Source organism: Penicillium psychrosexuale (assembly GCF_028828465.1).
Source record: "Penicillium psychrosexuale strain IBT 29551 chromosome Unknown utg000004l, whole genome shotgun sequence".
NCBI classification, from domain to species: Eukaryota; Fungi; Ascomycota; class Eurotiomycetes; order Eurotiales; family Aspergillaceae; genus Penicillium; species Penicillium psychrosexuale.
In genome coordinates, this window is record NW_026643189.1 from 4,652,485 (window position 1) to 4,664,028 (window position 11,544).

The 11,544-nt window shown below is 48.1% G+C and overlaps 5 protein-coding genes across 5 annotated transcripts; 2 read left to right on the forward strand and 3 right to left on the reverse strand.

Moving 5' to 3' along the window:
- Positions 1-1,221: 1,221 nt before the first annotated feature.
- N7518_007649 (uncharacterized protein) lies at positions 1,222-1,593 on the reverse strand (the record flags this gene model as incomplete). Its single annotated transcript, XM_057188576.1, has 1 exon — positions 1,222-1,593. One exon carries the CDS (start codon positions 1,591-1,593, stop codon positions 1,222-1,224), a length of 372 nt encoding a protein of 123 aa, XP_057040279.1.
- Positions 1,594-2,198: 605 nt separating this feature from the next.
- N7518_007650 (phosphotransferase family protein) lies at positions 2,199-3,983 on the reverse strand (the record flags this gene model as incomplete). Its single annotated transcript, XM_057188577.1, has 5 exons — positions 2,199-2,358; positions 2,406-2,901; positions 2,956-3,183; positions 3,238-3,915; positions 3,974-3,983. The coding sequence occupies 5 exons, from the start codon at positions 3,981-3,983 to the stop codon at positions 2,199-2,201; spliced, it is 1,572 nt and encodes a 523-aa protein (XP_057040280.1).
- Positions 3,984-4,706: 723 nt separating this feature from the next.
- N7518_007651 (uncharacterized protein) lies at positions 4,707-6,060 on the reverse strand (the record flags this gene model as incomplete). Its single annotated transcript, XM_057188578.1, has 5 exons — positions 4,707-5,166; positions 5,234-5,613; positions 5,674-5,750; positions 5,808-5,844; positions 5,899-6,060. The coding sequence occupies 5 exons, from the start codon at positions 6,058-6,060 to the stop codon at positions 4,707-4,709; spliced, it is 1,116 nt and encodes a 371-aa protein (XP_057040281.1).
- Positions 6,061-6,979: 919 nt separating this feature from the next.
- Positions 6,980-8,918, forward strand: N7518_007652 (GMC family oxidoreductase; the record flags this gene model as incomplete). Its single annotated transcript, XM_057188579.1, has 2 exons — positions 6,980-7,225; positions 7,287-8,918. 2 exons carry the CDS (start codon positions 6,980-6,982, stop codon positions 8,916-8,918), a joined length of 1,878 nt encoding a protein of 625 aa, XP_057040282.1.
- A 250-nt stretch (positions 8,919-9,168) lies between these two features.
- Positions 9,169-11,190, forward strand: N7518_007653 (folic acid synthesis protein; the record flags this gene model as incomplete). The annotated part of the gene is made up of 5 exons (XM_057188580.1): positions 9,169-9,305; positions 9,358-9,386; positions 9,521-9,873; positions 9,928-10,136; positions 10,206-11,190. The coding sequence occupies 5 exons, from the start codon at positions 9,169-9,171 to the stop codon at positions 11,188-11,190; spliced, it is 1,713 nt and encodes a 570-aa protein (XP_057040283.1).
- Positions 11,191-11,544: the final 354 nt, after the last annotated feature.

Genomic DNA, 11,544 nt, shown 5'->3' on the forward strand with positions numbered 1-11,544 from the left:
ACAAACGGATATATGTATGTAGGTTTCTGGGTAGATGTCACGTTAGTAGCTAGATGTACCTCTGTTGTTAACCTCAGCTGGATCAGGGAAGCTGGCCACTGGTGCTTTACAAGACATCTGTATAAGGCAAATGCTAGAGATAATTGGCTGGCTATCCAATAGACATTGGAAATATGTCTTAGCTTCCAAGTTTGCTACGTGATTCTTCACAACTATGACTGTCTGGTTCTCTCCACCGACAGTTGTTGTCGATAGTCACTAGTTATGTACATTGCTCTTGAATATCAAACCGAAAGGATATTTCGTGTAACATTGAATGAAGCTCCAAATCTAGACATTCTATGCAAAATGGGACAGGAATCTGGGAAGGTTATGTGCATAAAGAGCAAAGGGTTGAAACAAATCAGATAAATACTGAAATGATTAGATGCCGATAGAGGGGTCATGCGCATCTTTTACAACTCCAATATTACTTTTCAAACCCTAGCATTGACATTCAAATGGGCCTTACGGAGTAGTCGAGATCTCAGTAGAAGCGTTAGCCCTAATCTTCAACATTTCTCCCTCGGTTGGAGTCAACCAGAAGCTTGGAGCTGGTGTGTTCTTGGATCACGCGTCTAGCCAGCAGATCTCTCTTCCTCTATAGTTGTCCGTCTGCTCTTTCTTTCATGAATGCACACATATTCTTTCTCTTGGCAGATCATTCATTTTGTCTCATGCCCTAGAAGAATATATATTCCTCTCAAATAAAATGACATTTCTTGCCAGCAGTACGGCCCTTCCTTGAAATGTGACTAAACCCAAGCCCATATCCATCTTTTTATGCAGTTTATCAAGACGCATCTAGTTCGTCTGTCTGCGAATGGAGGGATAAGACTGACTACTATACTACATATGTAACTAGGATTTGTAGCCAATAATTGTTCGCCACAAACGGCGTTATAGTTATTGTATTTTTTTGTTTTTTTTTTTGTAGAAAGTCCCAAATCAAATACACGATCGTGATATCCACACTAGACACAAATCAACGTAAAATCCATCATCATTCTTATCTTCGCAAAACTAGAACAAAATAAACAAAGTCCCCAAATCTCAAAACCAACGAGAACATTGGAAACACCTGAAGTCATTGACTTGAAGCTTTCCATCTCCTAAGCTAGGTAGATTGTTGTCAGAGAGGTTGTTGTTTCAGAATAAAAGAGCGGATTGTACATACCGACTTCAGGGAATAGTCTCAATTGCTTCTGCCATTGCATCCTCAAAGATTGTCGCTTCCGGTTCAACCCCCTTAGGAATATATAATGTCGTCATTACAGCGTGAGTCCCGCCGTTCTTGTCACGCCATTGCTTGATTGAGGATGGGATTTTGCCGGCATTCGGCTGCAGCTGGTATTTGTGGTACTCTTTTCCATCTTCCTTTGTGACAACACCGTCATAGTCCCACCGCACGCCATATCGAAGAAGATCTGCAGGCGTCTTGGGCCAGACAGTCTTTCCTCTACCGGCGGTCGGAAAAAAGAACTTTCTGAGATCAGCAGGGCGACCAGAAATGAGCTTGACAGCAGTGTAAACTGTCTTGAGGGTGCTTCGCATTGTCAAAATTGAACTTGGGGGTTCGGGAGTATGGAATTGGGACTGGATATGTTGAGTCTCAAGTGAGTGAATAAATGTACTTCGGAACACATTCGAAGAGTACTTCTCTCCCCTTTATACCTGGACTCATGACATACAGCGAGTCATGCAGAATCTTCGTGCATTGATCTGAGTCTTGGGAGGGAATTCATTGGTAACGAACGATGGATCGATCATGAGGCCGATTGGTGAAAGTACATCGAAACAGCTAGTGCCAAACACGAAATGCGCCTTTTTTGATGACAGCGCTTACCAGGTGGGGTTGGAGACAGTCCTGGAGCACCTCTGTCTAAAGATAGATAATGACCTTTCGGATTTTCCCGCTCAGGCATACATACATGTAGGTATCCTGCATGTGATGATCTATAGATATACCAGCCACCAATCAGGACCAGCAGCTTAGCGCCAGGTGCCACGAGGCCACACCATACAGAAACATGGACTTTAGTTTTTTTTTATCGGACGATTTAGAATGTTTTTTGTTTCATATAGCATTTATCTTGAACGCCAGGCGCCTAAAAACCCCGGAAATAGCATTATACGACGATGATCAAGATGCACGTCCATTAAAAGAACTCCTCATGATCCTGAAAAGGCCAGCCTCGCTTGATGTTCTCAAGCTCGTCTGCACTGCCACCTTCTGAAAACTCTGCTTTGAGGGCCTGATTCCGTTTGGTGGCATAGTCGTACTGGTCAGTCCGGACCCAGCCTTCCTCTGAGATCCCCCTAGTTCATCACGCCAGTGGTCAACAAGCATGTTTAAATTGTCCCACATTGGCTCTCTCTCAGTTTGTTCTCCAATTTCCTGCTCTGAAAATCCAATGGGACACTCAAAATTCTCATCCTTCCCCGGGACGTAGGACCATATGTCACGCATGCGCATCAAAGCTCCCCGCAAGGTCATGAGATTGCCCGACCATTGGCGGCCCGCAAAATCCACTAGATGCTGGCGTGATAGAATCAAGGGATCCTGTAGAGCTTTGAGATGCACTTTGTTTAGTCCTCCATTGAAAACTCGGTATAAATAGAAGAGAGATTCCCGCCGGATGAGCTCGTCAACTTGAGCCTTGTCATTAGGACTCATGGTATCATAGCCGTCTGGATATTTTGGCGGGACCAAGCCTGTTGGGGGCTCGGGGGAAGGGTTCTCAAATAGCCTCGGATAGCCAGCAGCAAGGAGCAATGGGATGACAACTGTATGTTGCCAGTCGATAATGCATGTGACCTTGAATGTGTCCGGGCACACAAAGACATTGCTGGGAGTAAGGTCTGTTGTTGCATTTAGCTTTTATCAGTCTGATGGTTAAAGATTTGTGTACACACCAGGATGGCGAAGAGTAGGTCGATTCAAAATATCTCGGGGGTCTTTCGGAAGAAGATAAGGAGCAATTGCGATGTACTTCTTAAGGAGCACCAAGTAATCTCGGTCGGAGTTGACACCCGGAAAAACGGTGTTATGTGGAAAGCCGCACTCAAGCGGCTTCCCGAATTGCTCTGTCCACTTGATTTCTTTGTTGGCAATTGCAAGAAGATATTGCCGTGGGTCACTCCCTATGATATATTCAGCTTGGCGTTATGTATCATTTTGCTTGGGCAGAAGCATACATGGTCCCCTATCCAAGTCAAGATTTGCACGTTTCCCATACCAAAACATGTAATCGGCAATGGGCCCGATACAGTAGGTCTCAGCATCTCGGTCCTCGTCGGGTGTGCCTGGCTGATATAGTTGGCCCTGCGAATGGGGAGGGAGATCTTTTTTGAAATAGAGACTGCCAACAGAAGCAAATGGTATTCCCATAAGCTTTTTTTCAATGTCAACGATCCCTGTTACCAACTCCTTTTTCTGGTATTTTGTCGTGTCAAACCAGCGAGTATCCGCACCAATCCCTGATGCATGCTCCATGATGATGTACTCCACACCGACTGCATTTTCAGTCGTAGAAGACCAACCATAGACTTCAGGTACTGGGAACCCCTTGGAGCGAAGAAATGTAAGGGTTGCGACTTCGCTGGCGGTTGCATACGTCTTTGGGACGGATATCCAGTATGGGATTTTGACGATGGCCCTAAAGCCGTCTTCCATAGTGGCAAGGAGGACGCGATTAAAGCCACCTTCACTATGTTTGACAATGCTCTTTACGTTCCCATGGCCAACGTGCTTCGCGACCACATTTTCGAGTGCGGAAACATTGAATGGTATGTGTCGCTCAAGCATGCGTGCTTTTTCATTGTAGAGGAATCGTCCGGAGGAGTATGAAAAAAGGGGATCATCGGGCATCAAGTCTTGGTCCAAAAATTAGCTTCGTATCAAGGGAATAGACAGTGTTTAGAACTAACTGACCCGTCGACATTCGGTGGGAATTAGTGAGCGTCCTCGTGGTTGAGTTGAAAGCAAGCCGACGAGAATTCAGCGTGGTAAATGAGCGGAAGCGAGTGTGAGCGCACAGAATCCGTATAGACATTGAAGAGGAAATGAGTTTTGTCTGTGCAAAGTCAACGGAGAGTCAAATAGCTTGGATCATACAGGGCGGCTATGCATAACTAGTTAGTTACATGGCCTCGGGCGGTGTGTCTGCTTAGTCACAAGATAAGCCCTGGAGCCTTGGCCGGAATAAGGCAGCTGGATACCTGGGCACGAACAAAGAGTAGTAAAGGTAGATGGATGCCTTTCCAAGGATTAATTGGGCTTAGGATATCGAAATGGGCATGAGAAAGGAAAACTAGAGGATGTACAAAGTACATTAGAGATAATGCCCCCAAAAGTATAGGGGAAAATTTAGACTATTTAAGATTAGACCATAACAAAAATTAAGGTATTTGTTTAGGGTCTGGTGGAGCCATATCGAAGGTTATACAAAAGTCAGAGAGCTTAAGAAGCGGGAGAAGATATCTATAAAAAGAACATCTAAAAACTGGATCATACCGTTCTCAATGACAGAGGCCGCAAACGCGGCCGACTCTTCTTGTCCCAGTATCCATGGGTATCTATTTTCTTTCCCTCATAATCTTTGGCAAAAAATATCATTGCTTTGATAGCCCCAAAACTGCTATTGTTTGTGGCCATTTTATCATTATCATAAAATACCATTCTCTCTGGTCGAGTCAACCCGAAAATCCTTCCATATCTGGATCCCATCAGGTGGCATCGCATTCGCAGCCAACTCCGTATCCGATTGCTCATCATCGTCACTCCACCTCGTCTGGGAATCGTGATTCGCAGGTTTGTGGCTGTCTGCCGTGATCTCACTTCGATTAGTGCCAGCATCCATGCGAGTGAGAGAATATTCCTGCGCCGAGCGCTTCTTCGCACATGGCTCCCCCGATGGCGTCCCAGTCCTGTGAGCGGATGAGCCCAGCCAACTACCAGGAAGCACGGCGGAGAACACGCTACGGAGAAGGGGCAGGTTGGCCGCGATGAGAGCGAGTTGCTGTTCGATGATACTCCACATTAACGGAATGGGAAGGGTATATGTGAGATCGTTGAAATCGATGCGCATGAGACTGTCAACGCGGACCATACTGATTGCGCTGACACTGTGGTTCAAAAGGTTAGCCATTGAACGTGCAATCGAGATCAGAGCACAACCACCGATCCACTTACAACAATCCTATGGAAAATGCTACCGATAAGCCTATCTTGCGGCCCACGGGTAGCTGGAGCCTCCAAATATATGGGATTGGAAGTAACATGACCATGAGATCGGTCACCATGTTGAGTACTCCGGCTACCACAAAGGCTGCATTATGATTTCCGCATCCGCCCTCAGGTAGCGTCGGGTTCCAGTTAAAGGCGACGGGGTGACAAATAAGAAAGGACTCGAGGATGATACTCAGTCCCCACGCCAACACAATGGTACCGGTGACATAAATGGCAATCCGCATGCTGGCTTTGGTACCAAAGAGCTTGTGATAGAGAATCATCATCGATGTTTTGACAAGCGTGAGGCCAATTGCATAGAGAATTTGGCAGACGATAATCATCTGCTCCGCGCTGTGGTGAGCTTCATCCACCGGTTGGAAGGGCTATTGTGCTTCACATACCTTGAGATTGAATTCGATGTCTGTAAAGGCGACATTTCCCGTGTTTGCATGTAACCCAACGCCTCCCTTTGTCACCACTGCGTGAGATACCCGTTAGCGCTGCCTCTTGTTCCATTCTGGGACGAGTTTCATACTCAATATTACAACCACAGTACACACCATTACCAAAATCTGCAGGCTTCGTCAGTCTCACGTCACGCTAGAAAGGCCGTTTGATGAGCGTACCGTCGCACTAATCATGAAATAATCATCCAAGCCTAAGCTGATGCTTCTCATTCTCCGAGACACGATTCGAAGAATCGTGGAACTCAGGGAAATCACCCCAAAGACAAGCATCACGATCACGACCTCCCTGCCGTCCTCCGCCTTTAGTCCATAGTTTCCCATTGTGACTTTCCTTTTCAGTCTGATACCGCTACTCGCATGGAGAGTTAGAAGATTTAGAAAAGGAGGAGTAAGAAATATTTAATATCAAGATCCACTTTCCTAATCAATCTACGCGAACCCACGCTAGCCCCCAGGGTACCTCCAGACAAGGGACAGAAAACATATGTCTCTAGGCGGTTTTTATTGTGACTGAGTGTTGATGCGCCGTATATTATGTCCCGCAGTACCCAATGCACACGCTAACCCGCCTTTAGCTAGCGTATCGGCTCGGTGGAACCAATCCCGTTCGATCGGGAGGAAAGTGGAGACGAGCCCGCACCGGCCCCCTCCCGAACCCAGCCTTGGCCGGAAATCGGGGAAGAAAAGTCTTATCGAAATGGGAGAGGAGTACATATGTGTCGAGTGTCACATTCGTATCAATCTGAGTTTTATATTCTGGACAAGGTCAGAGGAGAAAATCCAGCAAAATATGCACTACCTGGGCCTAGCCTTCAATCCCTGCACGTATCCCGAAAGGACAGGGATGTTGTCCTCTTACCGAGGCTTGGCAAATATATCCCCATCAATTGCAATACAATGCCTCTGTTTCACATGCAGGCTAGCTCTAGCTCGGTCTGCACTTCTTCCGTTAGGCATAGCGCGACCCATCCCCATTACTACGATACAACATAGTCCCGGATTGGCTGGATTCTGTTAGCTTGGGCCACATTTCGAGAGATTCAGGGGCTTCGTTGGGTGTATTGCGCGTACTACTACGAAGTACCTATTTTATCCAATGAAGATAGAACAGTTGGACGCTACTCAATTGAGAACCCCTCAATCCGTCTACCCCTCCTAAGAGCAATTCCCAAATTCATCTCCTTTCTAGGTGTATTCGTCTCATTCAGATCTTGCATGACTTACATTAACATAACTGACCATGGCATCTTTCGACACCGAGTCCTCGGCAGGTCTCGAGAACGCATCTTATGACTTTGTGATTGTCGGAGGAGGTACTGCTGGCCTCGTGGTCGCCAACCGACTCACTGAAAATCCCAATATCCGCGTCCTCGTCCTAGAAGCCGGAACAAACCGTCTCAATGACCCTCGAATCATTGTTCCCGGCTTAGGGATGACAGTTTTTGAAGACGAGGACTTTGATTGGAATTTCCGATCGTGTCCCCAGGTACGCTTTTACCCACTCAATCCCCATAAAGTTTGTCATTGGCCTTATCCATGTAACATAGGAACAACTCAATGGCCGTAAGCTCTTAGCCAATAAAGGTCGCACTTTAGGAGGTTCCTCGGCAATCAATATGGGAATGGTCATCTATCCCTCTCGTTCCGGATTGAATGCCTGGGAAACATTGGGCAACCCCGGCTGGGGATGGGATGGACTAGCCCCATATATTCGCAAGTTTCACACGGCCGCACCCCCGTCGGATGATAACCGTGAGTTCTTCAAGGGGATGAAATATGACCAGCAGGATCAAGGTAGCACGGGTCCTGTTCAAGTCTCATTTGGAGATCAGTACATGCCGTACCATGCGGCATGGATGGAAACCTTCAAAAATCTTGGATACCCGCAGGACGATGACCCGATCAATGGCGCCGGTACAGGTCCCTTCGTGAATCCCGGTTCTGTGGATCCCGTTACACGCACCAGAAGTCATTCTGCAGCTGCATATCTGGGGCCGGAGGTGCAAGCTCGGTCGAATCTCCGCGTTGTAACTGGAGCCTGGGTTGAAAAGATTATCATAGAGAAGAGGAGCAACGGTGGTGATGCCGTTGCTACTGGTGTCCTGTTTAGCAAGGACTCGAGTGTGTACACCGTGTCAGTCGCGAAAGAAGTCATTCTTGCCGCCGGAACAACCCAATCCTCTCAAATTCTCGAGCTATCTGGTGTTGGAGATGAAAGCCTGCTCCAGTCCTACGGGATCCCGACAATAATCAACAACCCCGGTGTTGGCGAGAACCTGCAAGACCACGGTATTGTCTCGTTCGGATATGAAGTCGCAGACGGTATGCCGTCGGGTGACATGGCTCGGGACCCTGCCGTTGCAGGTGCTGCCATGGCCGCTTATCAGAAGGATGGCTCTGGACCCCTTGGCATGGTGCCCCTGGTCTCTGCATTCATGCCGCTTGTAGACACCCCCGAAGACGAGCGGACTCAATTACTCCAGAAGCTGCAAGCTTCGATAGATAGTCCCGACATCTCGCGGACACACAAGAAGCAATATGAAGCATTGCGCACCATACTCCAGAATCCTGACGAGGCTAATGCTCAATTTGTTCTAGCGCCATTCCAGCTTTTGCCCCGGGAAGGGGAATACCCCAAACGTGTTTTCGGTCTCGGGCACCCGGGTTTCTTTATCAGTCTTGTTTCTCTGCTTAGCTACCCTCTATCACGAGGATCCGTCCATATCCAATCTTCTGATCCCAAGGCTGCTCCTCTCATTGACCATGGAACTCTCCGTCACCCGGTTGATCTGGAGTTGCATGCTCGGCATAGTATGTGGATGGATAAGATTGCTGAGACGGAGCCGATGACATCGCTACTGAAGAAAGGTGGCGAACGCCTCCACACACCCGAGCCTCTGACGGACCTTGAGAAAGCAAAGGAGCTGTGCACAGAGCTCGTCTTGTCTATGTTCCATGTCAGCGGTACCTGTGCGATGATGCCACAAGAAGATGGCGGTGTTGTGGATTCTCACCTGAAAGTGTACGGCTCGGCTAATATCCGCGTTGTCGATGCCAGTATCTTCCCCTTGGAGCCGAGAGGTAATATCCAGGCGACTGTGTATGCGGTTGCTGAGAAGGCGGCAGATATCATCAAGGAGGATGGACTTAAACTAGATATTCTGATTAAGATGAATTAATCTCCGGGGGTGATTTTCACGGTGAGGACTGAGCATAATTCGCAGTATATATACCATCAAAGCCAGCTAGCTAGCTATCTACTTCGGAGAATCAGAAATATTGTATAGATATTAAGGCACCAAGGCATCCAGACGTCAAAGCGTCACGGCGTCAACGCCAAGAAGAAGGCGAACCACGTGAAACTTACCAGAATTGACTCGAAGCCCTCGTCTACATTATTTGTATTCTTACGTTTCTTTTCATATCAGCATGAATGCCAGGGTAATCCAGAGAGCCCCTCCATTGGCATCTCTTCTTCCTCATACACGAGAAATTGGGAGGTCGCTAAAATTTTCGCCATTGGCTGCAGGTCCGGCCAGGAGTGGTCAACGACCGTTGCATACAGGGTAAAGCCCCAAGTAACCAATTAACAGTGGCGAATCTGACGACATCTTATAGTAACAGAAAACCCTCACCGCAGAGCCTGGGTATGTGGCTAGCTACTTCTTAAAAGCCCCTCGCACGCTTATCGGCGTATCGTCCCAATGGGGAAATATGCCTGTCCCCGCAAATTTTTTTATTTGCCATGTCTCTACTTTATTGCAACACTAATATTCAATAGGGTCAACTTATCAATCCCAATCGATATATACAGCCCAATCGGCATCGGGACTTCTCACTAGAAATGGTCTATCACGACGTTCAATAGCGTCGTTGCATTTGACCCCGCCTGTGAAGAATTTATCCACTGCGCAAGCAGTTGACTCCAGGATGAATTTGAAGTTTCCTAGTCCAGACATCCACCGGGCTTTTATTGCCCTGGGAAGCAATGTCGGAGACCGAGTAGAAATGATTGAGCAGGCTTGTCTTGAAATGGAACGAGTCGGTATCAAAGTGAAAAGGACAAGTTCATTGTTCGAAACCGCACCGATGTATGTGCTTGATCAAGATACCTTCATCAATGGTGTATGCGAGGTACGTTAGCGAAAGTAATGTCCAAATTGAGAGCCAATTGTTAATTCCTATCAGGTGGAAACAACCCTTGCGCCCTTGGATCTTTTGGACACCGTTCAATCCATTGAGATTGCGATGGGCAGAAAGAAGCTCATCGACAAAGGTCCACGCTCTATTGATTTGGATATCCTACTATATGACGAGGAGACCGTCTGTCACGAGCGTCTCAACATCCCACACAATCTGATGCTTGAGCGAGACTTTGTATTGCGACCTCTTAGCCAGTACGCCCCCAATGGCTCTATATATGCTATACAGACACCCAATCAGCAAAACTAACCATCTGAATTTAGATTAATCCCAAATGAATACCCTCCACTACCAGGAAAGGACACGCAAACATACAGCACCCATCTGAAGGCTCTCTCCCCGCCAGATCCAACACCAATGTCAACAACCCCAATCTCACCACTATTTCCATCCCTGCGCGCCACAGATCCCAAGCGCAGCACCCACGTCATGGCAATCCTCAACCTCACGCCAGACTCCTTCTCCGACGGCGGCAAGCACTCCCCAACCGACCTAACCTACATAACAGAAACAGTACGCAACTTCATCGCCTCCGGCGCAACAATCATCGACATCGGCGGCGAGAGCACCCGCCCAGGCTCAAAGCCAGTCGGCGCCGCCGAGGAGATCGCCCGCGTAGTGCCAGCAATCCAGCACATCCGCACCGCCATCCCAGAAGCCGCCAACATCGCCATCAGCATCGACACCTACCGCGCCAGCGTAGCAGAAGCCGCCTGCGCCGCCGGCGCAGACATCATCAACGACATCTCAGCCGGCCTCCTCGACCCAGAAATGCTGCCGACAGTAGCGCGGACCGGCAAGTCCGTGATCCTGATGCACATGCGCGGTACACCGCAGACGATGACCACCCTGCACGAGTACCCGACCGGCGTTATCCCGGAAGTGGCTGCTGAGCTGGGCGCGCGCATTGCGGCTGCTGAAGACGCGGGGATCCGGCGCTGGCGCATCATCCTCGATCCGGGTCTTGGCTTTGCGAAGATCCAGGAGCATGATCTGGAGATCTTGCGGGACTTGCCTAGGCTGCGCGCGATGCCGGGGCTTGAGTGCTTCCCTTGGTTGATGGGGCCTAGTCGGAAGAGGTTCATTGGTCATCTTACTGGGGTCAAGACGCCGCGGGAGCGGGTTTGGGGTACCGCTGCTACTGTCTCTGCTAGTGTGGCTGGTGGTGCGGACATTGTTCGTGTTCATGATGTCCATGAGATGTGGCAGGTGGCGAAAGTTGCTGATGCGATTTATCGCGTTGATTGAGACCGTACTTGCTACGTCACTTACATATATAGCCTTGCCCGGCTGTTTTATATATAGGGCCTTTTTTGTATTCAACACTTGGATGTGACTTGTACTATGATGTACTACTTACTGTGTTATCTTCATTCATCATGGAGTTATGGGCGGTGCGGGACTTTTTGTCAAAAATTCTTGTCTATCAATAATATCAAATCATGAATTTCTCGATTATCCTAAACCATATCAACGAAATGAGCAAAATAAAATAAAGGGTCCCTTCGATCATTCCATGTTGCTGTGTAGGAATGCGAAAAAGCAAGGGAGAAGACAAAATAATCGCCAGATCGCAAACCAGAATGATATGAAACCCAAGTT